Raw genomic sequence first — 25,688 nt, forward strand, 5'->3', positions numbered from 1 at the left:
TAGCAATTGGAAAGGAATGTGAAAAAAATGCAGATAATTAGACTTATATTTCATTGTTACTTTGAAAATTAGAGATAATGTGTCTGTAAAATGCCCAGTGGATAGGAGCTCAAAATTATTTTAATCTGTGTTTCTCACTTGACATTATATATTTGTGTCGTTATATATTTAAAACTACTTTTGGAAACAGCAAAAAAAGATAAACCTTTGATGCCCAAAATTCTGACAATACAGTGGTATGGTTAAAATAAAAACCTTCCCATATTAAACAACACAGGAAATCACTGCTAATCTTTTGTGGTAAGGTTTTGTTTGAAGTATTTTGTGTGTATTGGTTTACAGGCACAATTTTATATGTGGTATTATTTATATGTTGTTTCACTCAGCAGCATTTAGGAACTTCTTTTCACGTCAGTAAGTATAAATGCCTATCAACTTTAAGGGCCATGTGTGTATGCAACAATTCTCCTCCTTTTTTTGGTCTGAAAATGTTATTTTTCCTTCACTTTTGGGGGATACATTTGCTGAGTGTAGAATTCTGTGTTGGCATTAATTTCTGTGCTTTAAAGATAACATTCTGCTATTTTTCTGGCTTTTCTCATTTTTGTTGAGATGAAAGCTGTCAGTGTTTTTGTTGTTCCTTTGAAAATAATAGAATTTCTTTCTTCTGGATGCTTTTAAATTTTTCTTTGTCCTTTGGTTTTCAGCATCTTAGAAGGATATGCTGAGGAGTGGTTTTCTTTGGGGTTGTTTTGCTGCTTGTGGTTTGTAGAGCTTCTTAAATCTGTGGGTTGATGTCTTTTATCAGTTTTGGAAAATTCTCAGCCTTTCTTGGTTTATACATTGTTTCTGTCCTATTCTGCCTTTCCTCTCCTCTGGGACCTCTGTTATACCTCTGTTCATGTTCTCATTGTGTTCCATACACCTGTTAGACTTTTTGTTTTTTACATTTTACATTCCTTGTTTTTCCTCTCTGACCTTCAATAGGATATTTTCTGTTAACCTGTCTTTAGTTTACTCATCTTTTCTTCTGTTGTATCTCATTTGCTATTAAACCCATCGATTGAGATTTTTAAAATAGTGTTAATTTTAGAATAGCTTTAGATTTACAGGAGAGTTGCAAAGCTATATGTAGAGAGTTCCCATATAACCCTCATCAGTTTGTTCCCTTCTTGTCAACATCTTACATTAATATGGTACATTTGTCACAACTAAGGAATTAACATTGGTGCATTACTATTAACTAAACTCGACACTTTATTCGGATTTCACTAGTTTTCTCCTAATGCCTTTTTTCTGTTTCAGGATTGTATCCAGGAGACCACATTACATTTAGTCATCATGTCTCCTTAGCTTCCTCTCGTCTGCAACAGTTTCTCAGATTTTCCTCATTTTTGATGACTTTTAGAGTTTTGAGAAGTACTGGGAGGGTGTTTTCCAGAATGAGTTTGATGTTTTTCTCATGTTTGGATTGGGGCTTATGGGTTTGTTAGGAGGAGGACCACAGAGATGAAGTGCTATTCTCAACACATCATATCAGGAGGACATGCTGTTAACGTGAGTTATCACTGATGATATTGACCTCGATTATTTGGCCAGTGTTATGTGTGTCAAATTCCTCCACTGTATAATTGCATCCCCCCATCATCATTGCCTTCATTGTTGAAGGAGAATTTTTCTGGATACAGAATTCTTAGTTTATATTTTTTTCTTTCATCCCTGCGAATATATCATTCCATTGCCTTCCAGTCTCCATTTTTTCAGATGAGGAGTCTGTTGTTAACTGTATTGTTGTTCCCCTGTAAATGGTGAGTCATTTTTTTCTTGCTCCTTTCAAGATTTTCTTTTTTCCTTTAACATTTTTTTTAAATTTATTTTTTATTCTACTTGGGGTTTGTTAATATTCTTGGATGTGTAGACTGTTTTCCATTTATTTTGGGAAGTTTGTGGCCATTATTGTTAGGCTTTTTATATTCATCTTTATTACCTTTTTCCTAAATGCGCGCATGAGGTTTTCTGGGTTAGAGACAGATTTCTTATTGAGTACCCCACAGTGAATAGTAAGTGCATTGTTCCCCTTTTGTCCTAGTTCTTACCTGCTAGGACAGTACTGCAAGAATCAGGTCATTTGTTTTATTCTGAGTAGGCAGACATCCTGTAGGTGAGAGATGAGGAAAAAAGATTTTCCCTACTTGTAAATGAGAAGGAGTTAGCTGTCCCCCTCATCTCCCGAAAAGGTCTCCTCTTCAGCTCTTTGGTATGTAAATCTCTTCAGGAGCCAGATAGCCTTCCTCCTCCTTGTCTTGGCATTTTAGACCTAGAGATGTCTCCAAGTTCTGGGACCTCATTCCTTCTTGAAATCTGAGTACTGAGGAAGATAATACTCTTGTCTCTCTTGCACCTTTGGAGTCAGCCTACATGCTTCTCCTGCCATGTGACTGCTTGACTTTTGGTGAGATAGACATTTGAAACGCTTGGCTACAGTTCTGATCCTTATGGTTTGTGAAAAAGTCCTAGGAGAAGTGAAAGCGGGCTTTCTCTTGCTTTATAGCATATGTGTTTCCCTGACCCAGGAGGTGAGGGCTTTTTTTAAGATGTTTTTTCTAGCCCCTTTCTCTCTCTCCTGTCCTTCTGGGTCTCCTATTACTATTTCTGGGTTTTCTAGTCCGCGGTGTAACTGTTGTGAGATGTGGTTCTTACTGCTCAGACATGACCCTTCAGGGATGTCAGTGGAAAGTCCTGGGTAGTAACCAAGTCCCTCTAATTTGGTGAGAGTTAATTTCAGCTCTAAATTCTGCTTCCCCAGCACCAGGCAGCTGCTAATGTGTGTTCACACTGTTCTAGTTCTCCATTTGCTGTTTCCATTGGGTTCCATGGAATCTTTTTCTGTTTGTGCACAGTACAGGAGTCAGTCAAGCATGGCAGACAACTTCTCTCTCTATGAACAACTTTATTGATATTTCTCTCAAAACTCTGTAGTGTTGTTCAATTCTTGTTTTTTTCTTGTGTTCATAATAGTTTACATCAATGTGAGATTTCAGTTGTACATTATTTCTTGTCTGTCAGCACATAGGTGCACCTCTTCACTCCCTGTGCCCACCCCGCACTCCCCTTCCCATGGTAACCACTGAACTGTTTTCTTTATCCATGTATTTGTTTATATTCCACATGTGAGTGAAATCATCTGGTGTTTGTCTTTCTCAGACTGGCTTATTTCGCTTAGCATAATTCCCTCCAGGTCCTTCCATGTTATTGCAAATGGGATGAATTTGCCTTTTTTTCTGGCTGAGTAGTATTCCATCATAGACATATGCCACATCTTCTTTATCCAATCATCAGTCTATGGGCACTTGTCTCGGCTATTGTGAATAGTGCTGCAATGAACATAGGGGTGCATATGTTATTTTGGGTAGTTGATTTCAAATTGTTTGGGCAGATACCCAGTAGTGGGATAGCTGGGTCATATGGTAGTTCTATTTTTAGTTTTTTGAGGAATCTCCATACTGTTTTCCATAGTGGCTGCACCAAGTTGCATTCCCACCAGCAGTGTTTGAAGGTTCCCTTCTCTCCACACCCTCTCCAACATTTGTTATTTTTAGTCTTAGTGAATATAGCCATTTTAACAGGCATAAGGTGTTATTAAGATTGCTTATTTGGGATTTTTCTTGTTTGTGGAGGTATGCCTGTATTGCAATGAATTTCCCTCTTAATATGGCTTTTGCTGCATCCCATATAAATTGGTATGGTATCTTATCATTTTCATTTGTCTCCAGATATTTTTTGATTTCTCCTTTAATTTCTTCAGTGATCCATTGCTTGTTCAATAGCATGTTGTTTAATCTCCAAAACATTGTCCCTTCCTCAGCTTTTTTCTTGTAATTAATTTCTAGCTTTATAGCATCATGATCAGAAAAGGTGCTTATTATTTCAATTTTTTTAAATTTATAGAGGCTTGCCTTGTTTCCCAACATATGGTCTCTCCTTGAGACCATATGAGAATGTTCTGTGCGCATTTGAGAAGAATGTGCATTCTGCTGTTTTTCGATGAAGTGCTCTATATATGTCTATTAAGTCCAACTGGTTTAGCTTTTCATTTAATTCCACTGTTTCCTCGTTGATTTTCTGTCTGGGTGATCTATCCATTGCTGTGAGTGGGGTGTTGACGTCTCCTACTATCATTGTGTTATTATTAATATCTTCTTTTAGGTTTGTTGATAGTTGCTTTATGAGATTTTGTGCTCCTGCATAGATATTTATAAGTGTTATTTCTTCTTGATGGAGTGTCCCTTTGGTCATTATATACTGTTCCTCTTTGTCTCTCTTTACCTGTGTTATCTTGAAGTCTACTTTCTGTGATATGAGTATTGCGACGCCTGCTTTCTTTTGTTTGCTATTAGCTTGGAGTATCATCCACCCCTTCACTCTGAGCCTGTGTTTGTCATTGGAGCTGAAATGTGTTTCCTGGAGGCAGCAAATTGTTGGGTCTTGTTCTTTAGTCCATCTTGCCACTCTGTGTCTTTTTATTGGAGAATTCAATCCATTTACGTTTAGGGTGATTATTGATGTATGAGGGCTCAATGCCGTCATTTTATCATTTGTTTTCCTGCATTTCCTTTGTTTCTCCTCCTGTGTGTTTTGGTCTACCCATTAAATTATGAATTTTTTTATGATGTATTTCTTTGTTTTTTACTTATTTATTTTTTGTGTCTCTGTTCTGCTTTTTTGTTTAGTGATTACCCTGAGGTTTGTGTTTAGAATCTCATGTATAATATAGTCCATTTTCTGATGACCTCTTATTTACTTAGTCCATACCAATTCAGCCCCTTTCCTTCTCCCCTCCTAAGTTGTTTTTCTCATATCTTATTCCAACTTGTGTTGTGAGTTTGTGGTTAAAGTGACAAGATTGTGTTTGTTTTTGATGTTTTCCTTGCTTTTAGCCTAATGCTATAGTTGAATATTTGCTATCCTATTCTGATTCTGTCTACCTATTTATCTCCTTATTCTGTGTTTTGTGACCCCTTTCTCCACCCCCCCCCCCTTTTTTTTTTCAGGTATGAGGGCCTTCTTGAGGATTTCTTGTAAGGTGAGGGTCTCATGGCTACAAACTCCCTTAGCTTTTGTTTGTCTGGGAAAGATTTAATTTCCCCCACATATCTGAAGGATATTTTTGCTGGATAGAGTATTTTTGGCTGAAGATTCTTGTCTTTTAAAGTTTTGAATATGTTCTTCTGTTCTATCTTGTAAGATTTCTGCAGAGAAATCTGCTGAAAGCCTGATAGAGGTTCCTTTGTAGGTTATTTTCTTCTGCCTTGCTGCCCTTAGTGTTCTTTCTGTGTCATTCATTTTTGTCAGTTTTACTACTATATTCCTTGCAGTAGGTCTCTTTACATTGGCAAATCTAGGAGATCTGGAAGCCTCTTCCACACATGTTTCCCTCTCTTTCCCTAGATTTGGGAAGTTCTCTGCTATTATTTCTTTGAACACGCTTTCTGCTTCATTCTCCTTCTCTTCACCTTCTTGAATACCTGTAATGCTTATGTTGCATTTCCTCATTGAGTTGGATATTTCTCGGAAACTTTCTTCATTCCTTTTTAGTCTTAGTTCTCTCTCCTCCTCTGTCTGGAGCATTTCAACATGTCTATCTTCGATTATGCTGATATGCTCCTCTATGATGTCCAGTCGAGCATTTAGGGAATGCGTATTTTGTTTTCTCTCTTCCATTATGTCTTTCATCTCTAGTATTTCTGATTGATTCTTCTTTGTAGTTTCAATGTCTTCTGTGAATTAGCTCTTGAACTTGTTGAATTGTTTCTTTACATTCTCTTTTACCTCACTGAGTGTTTTGATGATGGCTAGTTTGAACTTTATAGTTTAGCTTACCTATTTCTGTGTCCTCAGGACTGAGTTCTGGGTGCTTGTCATTTTCTTTCTGGTCTGGAGTTTGGTGTAATGTCTGATATTGGAACGTTGTTTCTTTCTCATTTTGATATTATCGGTTGCAGTTACAGCCTGTCACCACTGGTTGGGGATTGAGAGCTGGGTAGTCTGAGCTCTCTGCCTTCAGCCGAGATCGCAGGGGCTGGAGCTGGGCTGAGTGGGTGGGGGGGAGGGTCGCTTTCTCCTAGATGCACTCCGGGATTTCTCCATCAGGTCTCACTGTCTGGTCTCCTGGGCTCTTGGCTTGATGAGGTCACTCTCCGCAAAAGCTTTCACCCCATTACAGGGCTTCCCTCTAGGCTGCAAGGGCGCTAGGGAGTTGTGGGTGATCCTGTGGACGTGCAACCCCTCCCCTACTCCTTCCCTCATGGATCCTCCTGCAGCAGTGACCACAGTCTTTAGGGGAGGGAGCTAAGTTCTCTCTTACCCCATTCCAGCTCCTCGGAGGGGCCTCCAGCCTCTCTGTCCTCTGTCGTGTGGCTGCGTGTCTCCCAAGTTTTTGTTTTTAGGATGTCTTCTGTTGGAGTACAGATGCCCCTTTTTGTTGTATGTTGGAGGGGAGAGAGTCCCAGGCAAGTTCACTCTGCCATGATGCGGACGTTGCTCCTTGTTCAATTCTTTTGTGACATCTAGTATTAAACTGAAAGGAAGTCTGAGATCTTAAGTTTTTTTCATTTTGCTTTGTTCATAAGACTTTCCTCCTTTATCTGTTGTGATTGTTTCTCATTATACTTTTTCTTTATTTTTTGCCTGTAATTTGATGACTTTTTAAAATTGGTTTATTAAAGTAATTTTCAATTCTGAAGTTTTCTTTAGTTACGACTTTGGTTTTACCTGTGTTTTGGCTTTTTTCTGCCTCAACTTAGGATCACCTGTAATGTTCAGGTAGGATCTCTATTCTTTACCTTCTGTATCTTCTTTTTCTTCTTTGTTCTTTTCTCATAGTTCTTCCTTTATATCTTTGATTCAGTGTTTCATACATTACTGTTCTTTTCTTTCAAGATTCTAGTTGTTATTGCATTTTTAGTTTAGTTTTCATTAGTCCTTGTTTTTCCTACATGTCAGACTGCTCTCTTTTCATTATACCCCTTTTTCCCAGTGGTTTTCTGTTCTTTTTTTTTAAAAAAATAGATGATTGATTTTCCTGTCCTCCACCAGTGATGCTTGTGTACCAAAATTCTTTTGCCAATTTTGATTCAGCTCTTCTGCTGAGGTTTCAGCATAATCTATTGCTTATTCCATTGTTACTATTATTGTTGTTTTCGTCTTACTAATTCATTAAACCAGCAAATATTTACTGAGCGCCTACTATATTGCAGGCTCTATTCTATAAGCTGGGGATGTGACTGCAAAAAAGACTAACCTAGGTCTCTGACATCATGGATCTGCCTCAGTGCGGGAGTCACACCATAAACAAATACGTATATTTTATGTAATGATTACTCATCAGAAAGAGAAAGCAGAGTATGGGCATAGAGAGCATCCGTGAAGGCACATTGTTTGTTACCAGAGGGGGTGTGTTTATTAACCCCGTTCCTTGTGTGGATCCTGTAGGTGCTTGTTGGATCTGCTGTTATCTTAGCTTGAAGGCAGGCTGTTACCATTCTCTAAGCTAATTTCTAGAACCCACGAAGGTTTTATTTTGTGCAGGTTTTGCTTTGTTTAGATGCAACCTTCTCTTACATTTACTCCTTGGCTTTGAAGTGTGAGGGAATTCTGAAATTCCCAGATTGAAATCTCGACCAACGTTTTGCTCTTGTTTGCCTTGTTTACTTCTTCCCAGTTGTGTGCTGGGGGTTGTAGCCACAGAGTTGGTGCAGTTACTGGGTGGGAGGGTCCACCTATGTTTTCTGGTTAGAGTAGGCTGTGAGAGGGAGCCTTTTTCCTCAAAGGTCATTTCAGGCAGTTAGGTTTGTAATGGACCATTGATAACTAAATAATTTATATATCAGTTATGTAAACCTTGTAGATAGTGAAAGTGTTTCTTGTTCTGAGGGGAGAAGAACCGTCTTTCCTGATCAGCATTTTATGTTTTCATGGATACTTAATTTTTTTTTTTTTTTTATTAATGTTATGATGGATTACAAGCTTGTGAAATTTCAGTTGTACATTTTTGTTAGTCATGTTGTGGGTACACCACTTCCCCCTCCGTACCCTCCCCCCACCCCCCCTTTTCCCTGGTAACCACCGATCAGATCTCCTTCTCAATATACTAATTTCCACCTATGAGTGGAGTCATATAGAGTTCGTCTTTCTCTGACTGACTTATTTCGCTTAACATAATGCCCTCGAGGTCCATCCACATTGTTGTGAATGGGCCAATTTCGTCTTTTTTTATGGCTGAGTAGTATTCCATTGTGTATATATACCACATCTTCTTTATCCAATCATCAGTTTCTGGGCATGTAGGCTGGTTCCACGTCTTGGCTATTGTAAATAATGCTGCGATGAACATAGGGGTGCAACGGACTCTTGAGATATCTGATATCAGGTTCTTAGGATAGATACCCAGTAATGGGATGGCTGGGTCATAGGGTATTTCTATTTTTAACTTTTTGAGAAATCTCCATACTGTTTTCCATAGTGGCTGTACCAGTTTGCATTCCCACCAACAGTGTATGAGGGTTCCTCTTTCTCCACAACCTCTCCAACATTTGTCGTTCTTGGTTTTGGATGTTTTTGCCAATCTAACGGGGGTAAGGTGATATCTTAGTGTAGTTTTGATTTGCATTTCCCTGATGATTAGCGATGATGAACATCTTTTCATGTGTCTATTGGCCATATTCATATCTTCTTTTGAGAAATGTCTGTTCATGTCCTCTGCCCATTTTTTGATCGGGTTGTTTGTTTTTTTGTTGTTAAGCAGTGTGAGTTCTTTGTATATTATGGAGATTAACCCTTTGTCGGATAAGTGGCTTGTAAATATTTTTTCCCAATTAGTGAGCTGTTTTTTTGTTTCAATTCTGTTTTCCCTTGCCTTGAAGAAGCTCTTTAGTCTGATGAAGTCCCATTTGTTTATTCTTTCTATTGTTTCCCTCAACTGAGGAGTTACAGTGTCCGAAAAGATTCTTTTGAAACTGATGTCAAAGAGTGTGCTGCCTATATTCTCTTCCAAAAGACTTATTGTCTCAGGCCTAATCTTTAGGTCTTTGATCCATTTTGAGTTTATTTTGGTGTGTGGTGAAAAAGAATGGTCAATTTTCAATCTTTTGCATGTGGCTGTCCAGTTTTCCCAGCACCATTTGTTGAAGAGACTTTCTTTTCTCCATTGTAGGCCCTCTGCTCCTTTGTCGAAGATTAGCTGTCCATAGATGTGTGGTTTTATCTCTGGGCTTTCAATTCTGTTCCATTGATCTGTGGACCTGTTTTTGTACCAGTACCATGCTGTTTTGATCACTGTAGCTTTGTAGTATGTTTTGAAATCGGGGATTGTGATTCCGCCGGCTTTGTTTTTCTTGCTCAGGATTGCTTTAGCAATTCGTGGTCTTTTGTTCCCCCATATGAATTTTAGGATTGTTTGTTCAATTTCTGTGAAGAATGTTCTTGGGATTCTGATTGGGATAGCATTGAATCTGTATATTGCTTTAGGTAGTATGGACATTTTAACTATGTTTATTCTTCCAATCCATGTGCAAGGAATGTTTTTCCATCTCTTTATGTCATCGCCTATTTCTTTCAAGAAAGTCTTGTAGTTTTCATTGTATAGATCCTTCACTTCCTTGGTTAAGTTTATCCCAAGGTATTTTATTCTTTTCGTTGCGATTGTGAATGGGATAGAGTTCTTGAGTTCTTTTTCTGTTAGTTTATTGTTAGTGTATAGAAATGCTACTGATTTATGCACGTTAATTTTATACCCTGCTACTTTGCTGTAGTTGTTGATTATTTCTAATAGTTTTTCTGTGGATTCTTTGGGGTTTTCTATGTATAAGATCATGTCGTCTGCAAACAACGCGAGTTTTACTTCTTCGTTACCTATTTGGATTCCTTTTATTTTTTTTTCCTGCCGAATTGCTCTGGCCAGCACCTCCAGTACTATGTTGAATAGGAGTGGTGAAAGTGGGCACCCTTGTCTTGTTCCTGTCCTCAGAGGGATGGCTTTCAGCTTTTGTCCATTGAGTATGATGTTGGCTGTGGGTCTATCATATATGGCCTTTATTATGGTGAGGTACTTTCCTTCTATACCCATTTTACTGAGGGTTTTTATCATAAATGGGTGTTGGATCTTGTCGAATGCTTTCTCTGCGTCTATTGAGATGATCATGTGGTTTTTGTTTTTCATTTTGTTGATGTAGTGTATCACGTTGATTGACTTGCGGATGTTGAACCATCCCTGTGTCCCTGGTATAAATCCCACTTGATCCTGGTGTATAATCTTTTTGATGTATTGCTGTAATCGGTTTGCCAAAATTTTGTTGAGGATTTTTGCATCTATGTTCATCAGTGATATCGGCCTGTAGTTCTCCTTCTTTGTGTTGTCCTTGTCAGGTTTGGGGATCAGAGTGATGTTGGCTTCATAGAATGTGTTAGGGAGTTCTCCATCTTTCTCAATTTTCTGGAACAGTTTGAGGAGAATAGGTATTAAGTCTTCTTTGAATGTTTGGTAGAATTCTCCAGAGAAGCCGTCTGGTCCTGGACTCTTGTTTTTGGGGAGGTTTTTGATTACCGTTTCTATTTCCTTACTTGTGATTGGTCTATTCAGATTCTCCATTTCTTCCTGATTCAGTTTGGGGAGATTGTAGGAGTCTAGGAATTTGTCCATTTCTTCCAAGTTGTTCAATTTGTTGGCATATAGTTTTTCATAGTATTCTCTTATGATCTCTTGTATTTCATTGGTATCTGTTGTGATTTCTCCTCTGTCATTCCTGATTTTATTAATTTGCGCTTTCTCTCTTCTTTTCTTGGTGAGTCTGGCTAGGGGTTTGTCAATTTTGTTAATTCTTTCGAAGAACCAACTCTTTGTTTCATTGATCCTTTCTATTGTCTTTTTTGTTTCAATATCGTTTATTTCTGCTCTTATTTTTATTATTTCCCTCCTTCTACTGACTCTGGGCTTTGTTTGTTCTTCTTTTTCTAGTTCCGTTAGGTGTCGTTTGAGGTTGCTTATGTGAGCTTTTTCTTGTTTAGTGAGGTGAGCCTGTATTGCGATGAATTTCCCTCTTAGGACTGCTTTTGCTGCATCCCAAATGATTTGGTATGTCGTGTTCTCAGTTTCATTTGTCTCCAGATAATATTTGATTTCTTCTTTAATTTCTTCAATGATCCATTGTTTGTTGAGAAGCGTGTTGTTTAGTCTCCACATTTTTGCACCTTTCTCTGCTTTTTTCTTGTAGTTGATTTCTAGTTTAATAGCGTTATGATCAGAAAAGATGCTTGATATTATTTCAGCTCTCTTGTATTTATTGATGTTTGCTTTGGTTCCCAAAATATGGTCAATCCTTGAGAATGTTCCATGTGCACTTGAGAAGAATGTGTAACCTGCTGTTTTTGGATGAAGTGTTCTATATATATCTATTAAGTCCATCTGGTCTAATTTTTCATTTAATTCTATTATTTCCTTGTTGATTTTCTGTCTGGATGTTCTGTCCATTGGTGTTAATGGTGTGTTGAGGTCCCCTACTATTATTGTATTGTTGTTGATGTCTTCTTTTAGTTCTATTAAGAGTTGCTTTACAAATTTTGGTGCTCCTGTGTTGGGTGCGTATATATTTATAAGTGTTATGTCTTCTTGGTGGAGAGTCCCTTTTATCATTATATACTGTCTCTTTTTATCTTTCTTTATCTGTTTTGCTTTGAAATCTACCTTGTCTGATATTAGTATAGCGACACCTGCTTTCTTTTGTTCATTATTAGCTTGGAGTATTGTTCTCCATCCCTTCACTCTGAGTCTGTGTTTGTCTTTGGGGCTGAGGTGTGTTTCCTGGAGGCAGCATATTGTTGGATCTTGTTCTTTGATCCATCCTGCCACTCTGTGTCTTTTGATTGGGGAGTTCAGTCCATTTACATTTGGAGTGATTATTGAGACGTGGGGGCCTACCACTCCCATTTTGTGTCTTGTTTTCCGGTTTTCTTCAGTTTCCTTTGTTTCTCGTCCCATGGTTTAATCTGTTCTGATGTAGAGCTGCTACTCTCTGTTGTTGTCCTTCTACTTATCTCCTCTGCTCTTGGTTTTGTAGCCCCTTTCCTTTTTTGGATTTTTCAGGAATGAGGGTTTTCCTGAGGATTTCCTGAAGAGGAGGTTTTGTGGCAATGAACTCCCTTAATTTTTGTTTATCTGGGAAAGTTTTTATTTCTCCATCGTATTTGAAGGATATTTTCGCTGGGTAGAGAATTCTCGGCTGTAGATTTTTGTCCTTCAGATTTTTGAATATATCATTCCACTCTCTTCTAGCCTGTAAAGTTTCTGCTGAGAAATCTGCTGATAGCCTGATGGGGGTTCCTTTGTAGGTTAGTTTCTTTTGCCTGGCTGTCCTTAATATTTTCTCCTTGTCGTTGACTTTTGCTAGCTTCACTACTATATGCCGTGGAGTTGGTCTTCTTGCATTGATAAAGTTTGGAGATCTATTGGCTTCTGTCACCTGAAGATCCATCTCCCTCACCAGATTTGGGAAGTTCTCAGCCATTATTTCTTTGAATAGGTTTTCTGCCCCTTTCTCCTTCTCTTCTCCCTCTGGTACACCTATAATCCTTACGTTGCATCTCCTAATTGTGTCTGATAATTCTCGGAGAGTTTCTTCATATCTTTTAAGTCTTGCTTCTCTCTCCTCCTCTGCCTGCAACAATTCTATATTGCCATCTTCCAAATTGCTAATTCTTTCCTCCATATTATCGGCCCTACTGTTCAGAGCATCTAGATTTTTCTTAATCTCCTCTATTGTGTTCTTCATTTCCAATATTTCTGTTTGGTTCTTCTTTATCGTATCAAACTCTTTTGTGACATAGCTCCTGAACTCGTTGAGTTGTCGGTCAGAATTCTCTCTTAACTCATTGAGAATCTTAATGATGGCTGTTTTGAAGTCATCGTCATTTAGGTTATATATCTCATTTTCTTTGGGATTGTTTTCTGTGTATTTGTTGCTTTCTTTCTGTTCTGGAGATTTAATGTATTTTTTCATATTGCTTGATGTTGTTGATTTGTGCCTCCGCATGGAGATAGAGTTTAGTTGCTCCTTTCACTTGTTTCAGCTGCTGCGGTGGGGGGAGCAGCTGTTTATACTTCACCAACCAGGAACCCTGTCCGTAGTTGCTAACTGGGCCTGGGCCCCTCTTCGTAGCCACAGTGGCCCTTTGGATTCCCTCCTCTGCCGTGGGGGCCGTCACAGGGGGGCTTCAGGCTGCTGGTGCCTACTGTTGCAGCCCACCTAGATGTGCTCTCTCCTTGGGGTCTGCAACGGTGTTATGGGCTTTTCCAGCGGCCAGGGGTGGGATCACTTATATTTGTCGCTCCGTTGCTGTCGGCACCCACCAAATCTCACTTGTCCTCTATGGGTCGCAGGAGAGCTATTGGCATCTTCTACAGTCTGTGGTTAGTACACCTAGCTATGCTGCTTTTGCCCTGGGGTCTTCCAGCCTTGTGGCTGGCGGCTGGGTGCCTTCTACTGGTGCTGTGCAGAGGCTTTCCCTAAGGCTGCTGTGAGCCTGTAGGGTTTCCCCCTAGGCTACTAAGCTGGGTCTCTGGAACTCTCTCCAGCCCCAGTCCTCTCTGAGATCTCCGGCAATCCCTAGCCTCACGGGGTGGGCAACGGCAGCTGGGGGTCGCCCCGCCCTCTGGGATTCTCTCCGGGCCTCTCCCGGAGCCGTGAATGCTCAGCGTGGCCCCTCTGCTAACAGCAGACAGAGAGCCTTGTCTGCTGCCCGGGCGGAGCTCCGGCGCTTCCCCTCCGGGTCGCAGAACCGGCCTTTGAAAGTTCCCCCGGCCCCGGTCCTCTCCGAGATCTCCGGCAATCCCTAGCCCCACGGGGCGGGCAACGGCAGCTGGGAGATCTCCGTGCCCTCCGTGTCTCTCTCTGGGACCCTCCTGGCGCCCCGAGCACCAGGCTGGGTCTCCCCGCCAATGGCGGGGAGAGACTCTCCCCGCGGGCTCAGGTGTGCAACTCCAAAGTTTCCCTCTGCGTTTAGGAGTAATTGCAGGGGGTTTAGGTAGGGTTCTGGTCACCTGTTTCCACCGTCGCTCCTCTGTTGTGTTCTCGCTCCTGCCCTAGATGTGTGTGGATCCTCTGGGGGCGTCCGTTGGAAGAAAGCCGCTTGCGGGTACTAGGCTTCCCGTCGGGGTCGGAGAGTTTTCACCTATTTCCACATCCTCCCGGAGGAAAGTCCATCCGCCTTCCGATGTATAGTCGCGTGGGTGTCTCAGACGTCCTGAGATGCTGTCTGGATATCCTTTGTCAAGCGATAAGTGTCCAAATAATTGTAGACTCGAAGGGCGAGAGACAAAGAGGACTACTCACGGCGCCATCTTGGCTCTTCTCTCCCTTAATTTTTAATTCTTTGTTTTTGAAATTTTCACCCTTATACAAAAACAGACAGAATAATATAATGAAATCCTATATGGTGATCTCCCAGTTTCACTTATTTTGAACTTGTTGACAGTCTTGTTTCATCTGTGTCTCCCACCCATTTATTGAAGTGTGACATATATACAGAAAAGTATAAAAGTAAAAAGTATATACAAAACAAAAAGCATTTCCTCACATATCATTTGACACAAATCTCAGACATCCTATCATTGCATCCATCTTTACATATTAATTTGACACAAATCTCAGACATTATATCAGTTTGTCCATCTTTACATATTAATTTGACACAAATCTCAGACATCACCTTATTTCATCCATAAATATTTTAGTACGTATCTCATAGTAAGGATTATTTAAAGGAAAAAATACCATTATCTTACTAAAAGCAATTTTTAACATCATAAAATATCCACTGAGTGTTCAAATTTCTAATTGTTTGAATCAGGAGCCAAAAATGTCCACATATTGTTGTTGGTTGATGTGTCTTTACGATTCTTTGCACAGCTAGGTTCTTCCTGCGTTTGTCTCTCTTTTTCTCCTCTCAATTTATTTATTGAAGAAAGTGGGTAGTAGACTTTCCCACACTGTGGGTTTTATTGATTGCATCCCCATGGATTGTTAACCATCTCTGTCCTGTATATTTTCTGTATCTTGGTTACTGGATTCTGGGGCTCATGGATATTTTAGTGAGATAGTGGGAAGGTTGTTTCAGGGGCTGGAACCAAGTCCCACCTCTCACTGCAGATAGAAATCCTCTTTATAATACCCTTTCTGAGTGTTACCCAGAGTTTGCTTGAGCTCCTGTAGAGATGGGAAATCCCCTTCTTTACACAAGAACCACTTTAGTTAATAGATTGCCACAGGTTCATGCTCTGAGTCAGATGAGTTAGTTTTCCATTTCTTAAGTACTGTTGTTATCTTAATTTTACAGATGAGGAAACTGAGGTATTGGGAGGTTGAGTAAGTTGCCAGCTGTCACACAGCTAGTCAGTGGTGGAGCTGGGATTTGAACCTAGTCAGCTTCTATAGTCTAGTTCCGTTATGCTTTTCTGCCCTCCTATCAGATATCCTCTGTTCCTAGTCTGATTCCTTAAGCTCGTTCAACTTCAGCATAGCATTTAATCTTGACCAGTTAGCTTTTATCCTGTTCATTTCCACTGAGGTGTTTTGGAATATCGAGTTTACTATTGGATATTGTGTAAACATCATTGAGCTTACTTAATTTTATTAATTTATTGCCCCATCTGCATCTTGTCCAAGAGTACTGTGAAAACTTAACTATCTTAGAATGTCAGCTCCATTAAGACAGGGAGTTCTAAGTATCTCCTTAGTACCTGAAACAGTGCTGGGTACATATAAGTAGCTCAGTAAGTACATGATGAATGAATGACTGAAAAAGGTACACAAAGCGTTAATTACATAAATCTTATAGCTGGTTGCTCTTTCCAACAACCCGGGTTTCATTTTCTAACAATTTTTAAAGAGATAGCTAACCATTTATAAATTCAATCAATTACTTATAAAGTCATTCAGTAATAAAGGAGCTGTTGATTGAACAAAAGATTGTGAAGTTGGGATTCTGAAATATGGGTGTAGTTTTTACCAAACCCAGGTTCATTTTTGCCCATTGCCCAGAAAGCCAAACACCAAGATGACGAGATTGCAGCAGAGAGAGAGAGAGAGAGTTTAATCACAAGGCAGCCATGCGAGGAAGTGAAAGAACGAGTCTCAAATCTGATTTCCTGAAAATGGAGACTCGGAGATATTTATGGGATGGGGGTGCAAGATGGTCTGAAATGTGGAGATAGGTGGTTGGAGGTGAGGGGGGTGAGGTAAGTGATGATCTGGACAAGCATAGTCAGACTTCATGCCTTTTCACAGGACTTGTGTTCATCAAATGGTGACATTAGCATGATCTGAGGGTGGAATTTTCAGCTTCTTGACGTCAGAAGGTTGCTCATCAGACATCTGCGCCAGCCCAGTTGATGGGTTAGTGGTCTCAACCAGCCTAAAGTGGACAAGGGGTTCCTGAAAAATAGCTCAAACACCCATTACCATGGTGACCCAGGCTCCAGGGAGATGTTATCTGTAGGAACCTAGTGGGACTCAGATAGCATATTCCCTAAACAACACAGTTAGCGATGGGCAGGGGAACAACTGAAAACTATAATCAGTAATTGCAAAAAGGAAAAAAAAACTTTAGTTACTAGCTGCTTAGTCATCAATGGCTAACTGTTGCTGGTTTTAGTCCCCCCTATTCTTTGGTATTCCTCATTCTTGAGGGATTTAGGGTGGTGACCCATCTAGCTACTTCCTGCTGAGTTGGGGGATAGATCTGGGTTAGAGAAATGAAACTGTTTAGCACTAATTTGGAAATATTCTCTTGTTCCTGGCTTCAGGTTGAGATTTTGCATTTTAGAATTTTTGTACCTTGCTCAACCATTTTGGAACAGCATGTAAAGGCACATTTTCTAATCAAGCATCCAACCAGAAGGATAAGAAGTATAGACAACCCAAATTTTAACAGTCCCTCAAAAATAGACCTAATCCCAGTGGGGCCTCCATCTGATCTCCAGGTGGGGGCAGACATCTGGTCTTAGTTCCTTTTGTTTTCCTGGATATGCATCAGAGACCAGAGCAACGCCCTATACCCTGATCTTTCACTTGTCACTGATGATGGCTGTCAGCATAGACTCTGCCCGGGGGTCATCACATTCCTAAGGAACTCAACAGAGCACAGTTACCAACTTACAGCAGCTGGGAAGGGCCATAAAATCTACAGAGCACGTCTGGGTTAGTTAATCGGAGGTCATTCAAAGTTACAATATGGTTTCTTTTCTACAGTATGGCTTCCCTTATGTCAACCTTGGGCTGGTATCATAGTCATATCATCCTCAGTTTCTTATTTCATTATTTTCTTTTGATTTACGATAGCTAGATAATATTAATTCCCACAGAGATATACTTGCAAACATAACTTTTTTTTTGTTAAACAATGCATCCTGAGATCTCAGGATAGTCTTTCATTAAGCTACATGCAAAGCTTAAAAGGGAAGTAGGAAATTTTCATTTCAAAGTGGAACTCTAACAATGTCTGATATCTAATCGCATATCTATTCTTGATTATAAAGGTTGGACAGAACCTGCCCTAACTTACAGGCACGTGCTCCACCTTGCTACTCCCAGTGGGTTCTCCAACCAGTAGCAGTGGCCATCAGCTGGGAGACTGTTGCAGAACCTCAGGCCACACTTCACGCATGCAGAATCAGAATTTCCACTTTAATAAGAACGCCTTGTGATTTAAAGTCACATTAAACTTTGAGAACTATCAACTTCAGTAGGTGTAAGGTGGACCCGGGCTTCTGCACTTCCAGCAAGCTCCCAGATAAGGCTGATGCCATTAGTCTATGAACCACACTTGGAATAGCAAGGTGCTGCAACATTTTATCATGAGAAAGTTACGCAGTTACTTTCATTGCCTCTCAAGCTATGACAAGAACATATACCCAGCAGGTAGACCTGAGTTAACTTGACAGTTATTGAGCTCAAAGCAGGTGTGCTGTAATGATGTACTGATCGCCAAGTATGATTTTTAAAAGTATTTATTTGCAGACCTGGATTAAAAAAAAATTCTGGAACACTTCATCTCTCTAAATCTTTAACACATTTTAAAGAAGTTCAAATATATGCATAGAGATGGCAGCAAAAACATAATTCTCAGATCTGCATAAAAATGAATTCTTCTGGCAGCACATGCCAGCAGTGTGTTTGAGTGTTTGCATTTCCGGTTTTCAAAATAGTTAAAAATACATTTCAAAAGAGAAACAAATATCTAGAACTCTGGAATCTCACATTTTGAAAATCATTCATAAAGCAAAAAGACTGGGCATTTCTTGACATATTGTTGTCTTTGAGCCCAACACTTAACCTTTCTGGGACTCTTTCTTCATCAGTAAAATTAAATCTTCTGACTAGATGGTCTGTCCTTTGTAATAAATTCTTAACTTCTGTCCTTCTATGATGTGTTAGTCAGAGTTTTACAGAGAAACAGAACCAATAGGATGAATGGCGATTTATTATAAGAAATTGGCGGGGGCCGGCTCCGTGGCCGAGTGGTTAAGTTCGCATGCTCCTCTGCGGCGGCCCAGGGTTCGGATTCTGGGCGTGGACATGGCACCGCTTGTCAGGCCACGTTGAGGCGGCGTCCCACATCACACAACTAGAAGGACTTGCAACTAAGATATACAACTATGTACCGGGGGGGTGGGGTTTGGGAAATAAAGCAGGATAAAAAAAAAAAAAGGAAATTGGCTCACAGGATTATGGAGGCTGAGCAGTCCAATGACTGGAGACTCAGCAGAGCTGGTGGTTTAAATTCCGATTAGAGGCCACAGGCCTGAGATCCAGGAGAGCCAGTGTTGAAAGTCCCAGTCCAAGGGCAGGAGGAGACCTGTGTTTCAGCTCAAGCAGTCAGTCAGGCAGAGAGAGAATGCAGCCTGCCTCCGCCTTTGTTGTGTTCTGACCACCCGTGGGTTGGATGATGCCCACCACTTTGGGCAGGCCAATTTGCTTTACTCAGTCTGCCAATTTAAATGCAGAAACATCCTCACAGACACACCCAAAAATAACATGTAAGCAGATATCTGGGCATCCTGTGGCCTAGTCAAGTTGACACATAAAATTGACCATCACATATGTCTTGCTGTGCAGCCTGATAGAACTTTATAGTTTCATTAAGTCTAATTCCTTGATTATAGGGGTTGGTATAGCATAGCAGTTTAGAGCCAAGGATTTGAGCCACTAGATGAGGGTGTATCCTTGGGTGAGTAACAACCTAGACAGGAGGATCTGTAAAATGGAGATAATATTGATGCTTCTCCCATAGGTGGTTTTGAGGATTAAATGAGGTAATGCATGTAAAGCACTTAGTGTATATTGTTCAATGTATGTTAGCTGTTGTTTCTTTGTCAGATGAGAAAACTGAGGTTGGAGAAGTAAAGTAATTTGTCTGAGGTTCAATATCCCATTAATTATAGATCTTGATCTAGTAACCAGATCTTCTCGTTCTCATTACAGTATCCTCTCAGTTTTTTAGGCTGGATTTGCTGAAACACCCACTTTTTTTTTTTTTTTAAGATTTTATTTTTTACTTTTTCACCCCAAAGTCCTCTGGTACATAGTTGTATATTCTTTGTTGTGGGTCCTTCTAGTTGTGGCATGTGGGACGCTGCCTCAGCGTGGCTTGATGAGCAGTGCCATGTCCACACCCAGGATTCGAACCAACGAAATACTGGGCCGCCTGCAATGGAGCGCATGAACTTAACCACTCGGCCACGGGGCCAGACCCTGAAACACCCACTTTTTAAAGATTTTATTTTTCCTTTTTCTCCCCAAAGCCCCCTGGTACATAGTTGTATATCTTTAGTTGTGGGTCCTTCTAGCTGTGGCCTGTGGGACGCCACCTCAGCATGGCTTGATGAGTGGTGCCATGTCCATGACCAAGATCCTAACCAGCGAAACACTGGGCCCCTAAAGCAGAGCATGCGAACTTAACCACTCAGCCATGGGGCTGGCCCCTTGCCCACCTTTTAAAATTGATTTTTTTTTAAAGCAAATTCTTTAAAATTTTGTCAGATCAAATAAACTTCTCTTTGGCTGTATTGCTTTCTTTATGTGTCTATTTATTTTTCATTAGAATGATTTGTGATTATCTGAACACAGTTTTACCTTTAAAGTTTATTATATTGTATATATTGGGGATATAGATGATCAATTTTTCAGGCCTTTTTTTTTCTTTCTGAGGAAGATTTGCCCTGATCTAAAATCCATGCCAGTCTTCCTCTGTTTTGTATGTGAGTCACTGCCACAGCATGGCCACTGATGGGTGGTGTAGGTCCACCCCCAGGAACCAAACCCAGCCCACCAAATCAGGGTGTGCCCAACTTAACCGCTAGGCCATGGAGCCAGTCCCAGTTTTTCAATTTTTTTAATATCTGCTTTTCTAAAGAGAAGGATATGTGTATAAATTGAGTGTATATATATATATGCATATATAAACTTTTATATCTTTTCTTTAAAATTTTGGATTCTGAAATGAGGCAGCTACTTCTTCCTACTATTTCTGTCATTTTCATTTTGCAAATCATTTTTTGTTCAGGATTAAGACCAAACAGCAGTTTCTCTCATTGCTTATTTCCCTAATTAGATGTGAAGTTAACGATAAAGTTTGTCCGTGAGCAACTTCAATTTGACATTTGGTTTTATAAATGTTATAATATGTTCACTTTGATTTCATTTCTTAACTTTAACTCTTTAAAACCTTTTCTTCTCTTGCAGTTGAGAACAATCCTCGAACAGGAAACTTTGGTGCGCTAATTAAGGTCTTCCTTTCTAGAACCAAAGAACTAAAACTTTCTGCAGAATGTCAGAAGTAAGCTGGCTGATTAAATCACATTCTCTTTATATTTAACACTATGAGTATTTTTCGTTTGTTGGTAGAAATAGATTATGATCTTTTGAGAGCTATAAAGGAATTATTCTCATTATTAAAGGAAAAAAGTAAAAGATTTTAATTTACTGTCTGAGTCATGGAGATGAGATTTTAAATTCTAGAATCTGTTTGATTTCAGCATTTCAGACAATCTTTAGAAATATATTTTTTAAGAAAATTAATAGCGATATAATTATTATTAAAAGAGGTAATTTTTCTCCATTATCACTGCTGGTCACAGCTAGTTTAAATAATGACTTAGTTTGAGTATTATTTCATTCCATATCTGTTTCCCTTATTTCTTTCAGATTAGATGAAAGAAGGTTCAGATTAAATATTATGGTTTTATATTACATGCAGTGGAAGATTAACCTATTACGCACTCAAGCATTTTTTAAAACCATTTTTGGATGGCAGTCTCTTAAAAGATTGTTCATTGTGCCGCTTCCAAACAAATTATATTGGATCCAATTAAAAATTTTCGTGTTGAGTTCATGGTTATTGATACAAATAGCAAGTATCATACTGTGCTGCTAGGGGTGTCCTGTTTAAAGTTTTAGTTGTGTACTTGCATATATTCTCTTTATGTTACTATAATTTTTTTGAATTTTTAGCTTTCTTTTCTTTGAATTGCCTGTGGGTGGGGCAACTATAAAGTTAAGAACAAAGAGCAGTCATGCCTAAAGGAAAATATTTTTATCAAGTTGTCTCACTATGTAAAATACACAGAATGCAGTATAAAGTAAACTGTAATAGATCTCACTGGTCTAGTGTAATAAATCATGAGCCATTAAAAGATATGGACATTGTTCTAATATTACAAACAGAATAGGCAAAATGATTGAGAAATCATGAAGAAATCTTGGCCTAGAAATAAACTGATTGTGCTCCTGATTAAGTATTGATTCTTGTTTGATTTCGGTCTTTCCTTTCTAGCCACATCTTCATTTGGCAGACACACAATGCTTTGTTTATTATTTGCTGTTTGCTGAAAGTGTTCATCTGTGAGATGTCAGAGGAGGAATTACAACTTCATTTCACTTATGAAGACAAATCTCCTGGCACTTACAGTGAGTATTGCCCTTGAAGATGTTCTGGGGGTGGCATGTGTAACATAGAAGGATAAAATGTGAGGAATAAAAGTGTAATTTTGAAAATTCCATTTTTCTTCTCATAATTTTCATTTTTAAATGACCTGACACTGTCATTCTTTCTTCTCCTGTGTTAATTTGAATGAGCCAAGACTCTCAAATTCTTTTTTTCTTTTTTAATAAGGAAGGCAGTAGGATTGAGGCTTTTATTTACTTATGGAATATAAAAATAAAAATTGCAAGTGTCCCTTCAGAAAACAGAGATGCCAATTTAAATATCCCTACTAGGGCAGTACATTTTTAAGGGAGACAACCAATCAGAATTACAGATTTTATAAATGTTAAAGGTTACTTTCATAGGACATACCAACAGTGTCTGAGTCTGGGTGTCTTTGGGACTACTTGATCAGAAATAACGTTTTCAAGGACGATTCATGATGCTGAAGTGTGTCGTCTTTCTCTGAAGATACAGGGAAAGGTATCATTTTCTCTTGATACTGTGGAGATTTTTTTTTGCCAGTAATTAGAAGGGCCTGTAGTTTTCAAGATGAACTGCTGCTATTTCAGTTTTTAGCATCAAAACTTGTAGTCTGGAAAGTACAAGGGCGGAACGGGATTATTAACAAATGAAATATGGGAAAGGCAGTGTTTTGTATCTACCCGTCACACTAACTTCTCTTTCTCAGGGCAAAGGCAGCATTGCTCCTGAGTTTACTGGTTTCGTTTTTCAGAACGCATCACTGTCCTCATCGGGCTTTTTGCCCACCTAGAGCTTTATACATTGATTTTGAGTTTTCAGAGATGAATATGTTTGATTTACTACTTTGATAATCAGCCTTCTGTATTTGTTAAATATATACTGATGTTTAAACAGAGCATTTAATCAGAATTGTGTGTTAGTTTTGTTAATGGTAGGCTTTGTTTTTGTGGCACCAACAATGCCAAAACGGTCCTGCCTGTTGAGTTACAAATCTTTCCATGAAGTTCTAGCAGCAAGAGTGGAGTGAATGTTTATCCCCATGGGGCCTGAGAGCACAGTCAAACCAGCACCTGCAAATCCAGCACTTTGTTTTGCATTATGTCATAAAAAATTATGCATATATTGTACTTTAACACAATATCATTTTTATTTTAATATAAAATTATTTTTCATTACTTACCTTTGAGTAAATTGATGCACTTCAGAGATATACTCTATTTATTTTGCGGCCAAATATTCTCTCAGAATACCCTCTTTGTACTCCCCACTCATATCCGAGCTTGAGCAGCACAGTTTTGCCATACATCCTAGGAAACCCAAAGTAAGGGCAGCGTAAAAATGACACTTTTTCAACCACGGGCCACATTATCAGGATGGTTGTCTCACTGAAAGAGCCATCTGTGAGCTCTGATGATTGGTGCTTCTATCCATGTACTGACAGACTGTCGTTTTCTTTATACCGAGTTAGCCATTCATAATTTTATACATGATCTTTGTTTTTTTCTTTTCATTTACAGTTGAGCCTACTGTTGGTCTACCAGCTTAAGTCCACTGAATATCCTTTTTTTTTCTTTTTTTAAGATTGGCACCTGAACTAGCATCTGTTGCCAATCTTCTCTTCTTTTTTTTCTTTTTCTTCTCTCCAAAGCTCCCCAGTACATAGTTGTATATTCTAGTGTGGGTCCTTCTAGTTGTGCTATGTGGGACACCACTTCAGCATGGCCTGATGAGTGGTGCCATGTCCGTGCCCAGGATCCAAACCAGCGAAACCCTGGGCCGCAGAAGCAGAGTGCACAAACTTAACCTTTGGCCATGGGACTGGCCCCTGAATGCCTTTTTAAGGTTAAAGTCTTCCTGTTTTTGGCATATGTAATTATTTTCATTTTAATCTTACATATTGTTAGTTTGAGATTTCTACTTTTCACTAGTAGCTTTTTACATTTTCTACCAATGTCTTTATAATTTATAAAAGTGTGATAAAATTAAATATTTGTATAGATAGTATTGAATAAGAAAAAATGGAACCTCAATGTGCAGTAGCTGAAAACATCCATTTATCAGCTAATATATGAATATCTGAAGCAGATGTGTGAAAGACTTCAGGGATAGATAATATACAGTAGTCAAAGTTGTTTGCAGGTTGAATTGACAAAAGTACAGGACCGTCTCTAAATAGTTGAGCAAAGTCAGCTGAGACATAACAGCATGCAGAATTGTTTTATTTCCATTCTTTGTAATACTGCTGTGATCAGATGGATATGGCTGGCACATGCACGGAAGCCGTCTTTATGAAGGTATTGTGACTCTCAGTGAGCTCTCAGTTTGTAATAGAAAATTCATGAGGACCTCATTGTGGAATGTTTTCCCACAGGCTGTGTATGATATGGCAGTAGACTGTTTGCTAGAGAGAATTTGTATCATTATGCAAAGATAGTTCTTTCCACTCTTCCATACCTTGGTAAATAGTCAGAGGGGACAAAGCCAGCCCTAGGCAAAACTATGAAGTACTACAAAATTGTTTCCATTTTCCCTTTGCCTTCAGTGTGAGTTTTCCTTTCCGCTCTCTTGGTATTATGCCCCATTTTTGCCAAGGTAATAACGTATTTATTTTACATTTTGTATCTCGTAAATCCAATATTTTAAGTCCTTAGGGGTCTAAATTTGTTGTTTGTTTCTGCAAATATTCACGGTGGCTTGTCTCCTTATGTGTTTGATGATCTCAATTGTTAGCCTTTGTTTGTTAGATCTTAATGTGAGCCCCAAAGAAGGGAGGGCTTTGCATTTGCTTCTGAAGGGATCCAGGGGCTGTGCCACCTGAGGCCACTTAAGCCTCCTTCAAAGATTCTTGGCTTAATGTGACATCTCAGGTTCAGCTTCCCAGTGGCAAGCCCATGGCAAGGCTGAGGACCTAGTCTCCCAGTAGCGGGCTTCGTGTTGGCATTCATCCTCAGGTCACCCTAACCTGAGAGTTTGCTTACAGCTCCAGCATTTTACCCTGGATCCAAGCCATAGTTTGTTCGCTTGTGGTCCATCTTTTTGGTTATGGTGCTAGGGTCCTTGGAGATTTCCTTTACTTTGCAGAAGCCCATCAATGCACTAAAAAGTGTATTCTAGCCAAGAACTGGTTGTTTTGTGCAGGAGGGCTCTTTGGAGCAACTGCTCCACGTACTACTGCCAGCAGATGGCGATTACAGTTTTTTTAACAAATATTTTTTAATTTTTTAAATGAAAGAAGAGGCCTTTCGAGATTGAGAGACTGAAGATAGAAGCAAAAGAAGGGAAAAAAGAAAAAGCTGGAAGGACGTTCCAGGGAAGTAGGAGGCACTAGGATCAAGAGCACAGAGGGAGTATAGGTTTGCTGTGGAAGCATGCACCATACGTGGGTCCTCAGCACTTGTTCCCTTACCTTCTGTATAGTAAACTCTGCTGGCTGCTTGGCTGAACAGGGATATGTTATTAAACTGGCCAACCCGTTGAGTCTGGAATGTTCTTTAGGGAATCAGTGAGTGATTTAAATGTTCTTAGGTCTGGGTCACTACATTTTGTAAGATGAACCGAAGAATGACGGCTCAGCAAACATGTATTGAGTATATATTATATGCTAACAGATCAACTTGGAATAGGTTGTTCATTCACTTGGGTTATGTTGGACAGCTTTGACAATGAGAAGGATT

The 25,688-nt window shown here is 39.4% G+C and overlaps 1 protein-coding gene across 10 annotated transcripts in view; it reads left to right on the forward strand.

The window, feature by feature from the left end:
* The window catches only part of DYM (dymeclin), a 374,085-nt gene that overhangs the window by 49,768 nt on the left and 298,629 nt on the right, over positions 1–25,688 (forward strand). For all 10 annotated transcript variants that reach the window (XM_070513083.1, XM_044774709.2, XM_070513086.1 and 7 more), the window contains 2 exons: positions 20,790–20,883; positions 21,880–22,013. In XM_070513083.1, coding sequence (XP_070369184.1) covers positions 20,790–20,883; positions 21,880–22,013 — 228 coding nt within the window. The remainder of the gene's footprint in view (positions 1–20,789; positions 20,884–21,879; positions 22,014–25,688) is intronic.

The sequence above is a fragment of the Equus asinus genome, chromosome 7 (assembly GCF_041296235.1).
Source record: "Equus asinus isolate D_3611 breed Donkey chromosome 7, EquAss-T2T_v2, whole genome shotgun sequence".
Taxonomy (NCBI): domain Eukaryota; kingdom Metazoa; phylum Chordata; class Mammalia; order Perissodactyla; family Equidae; genus Equus; species Equus asinus.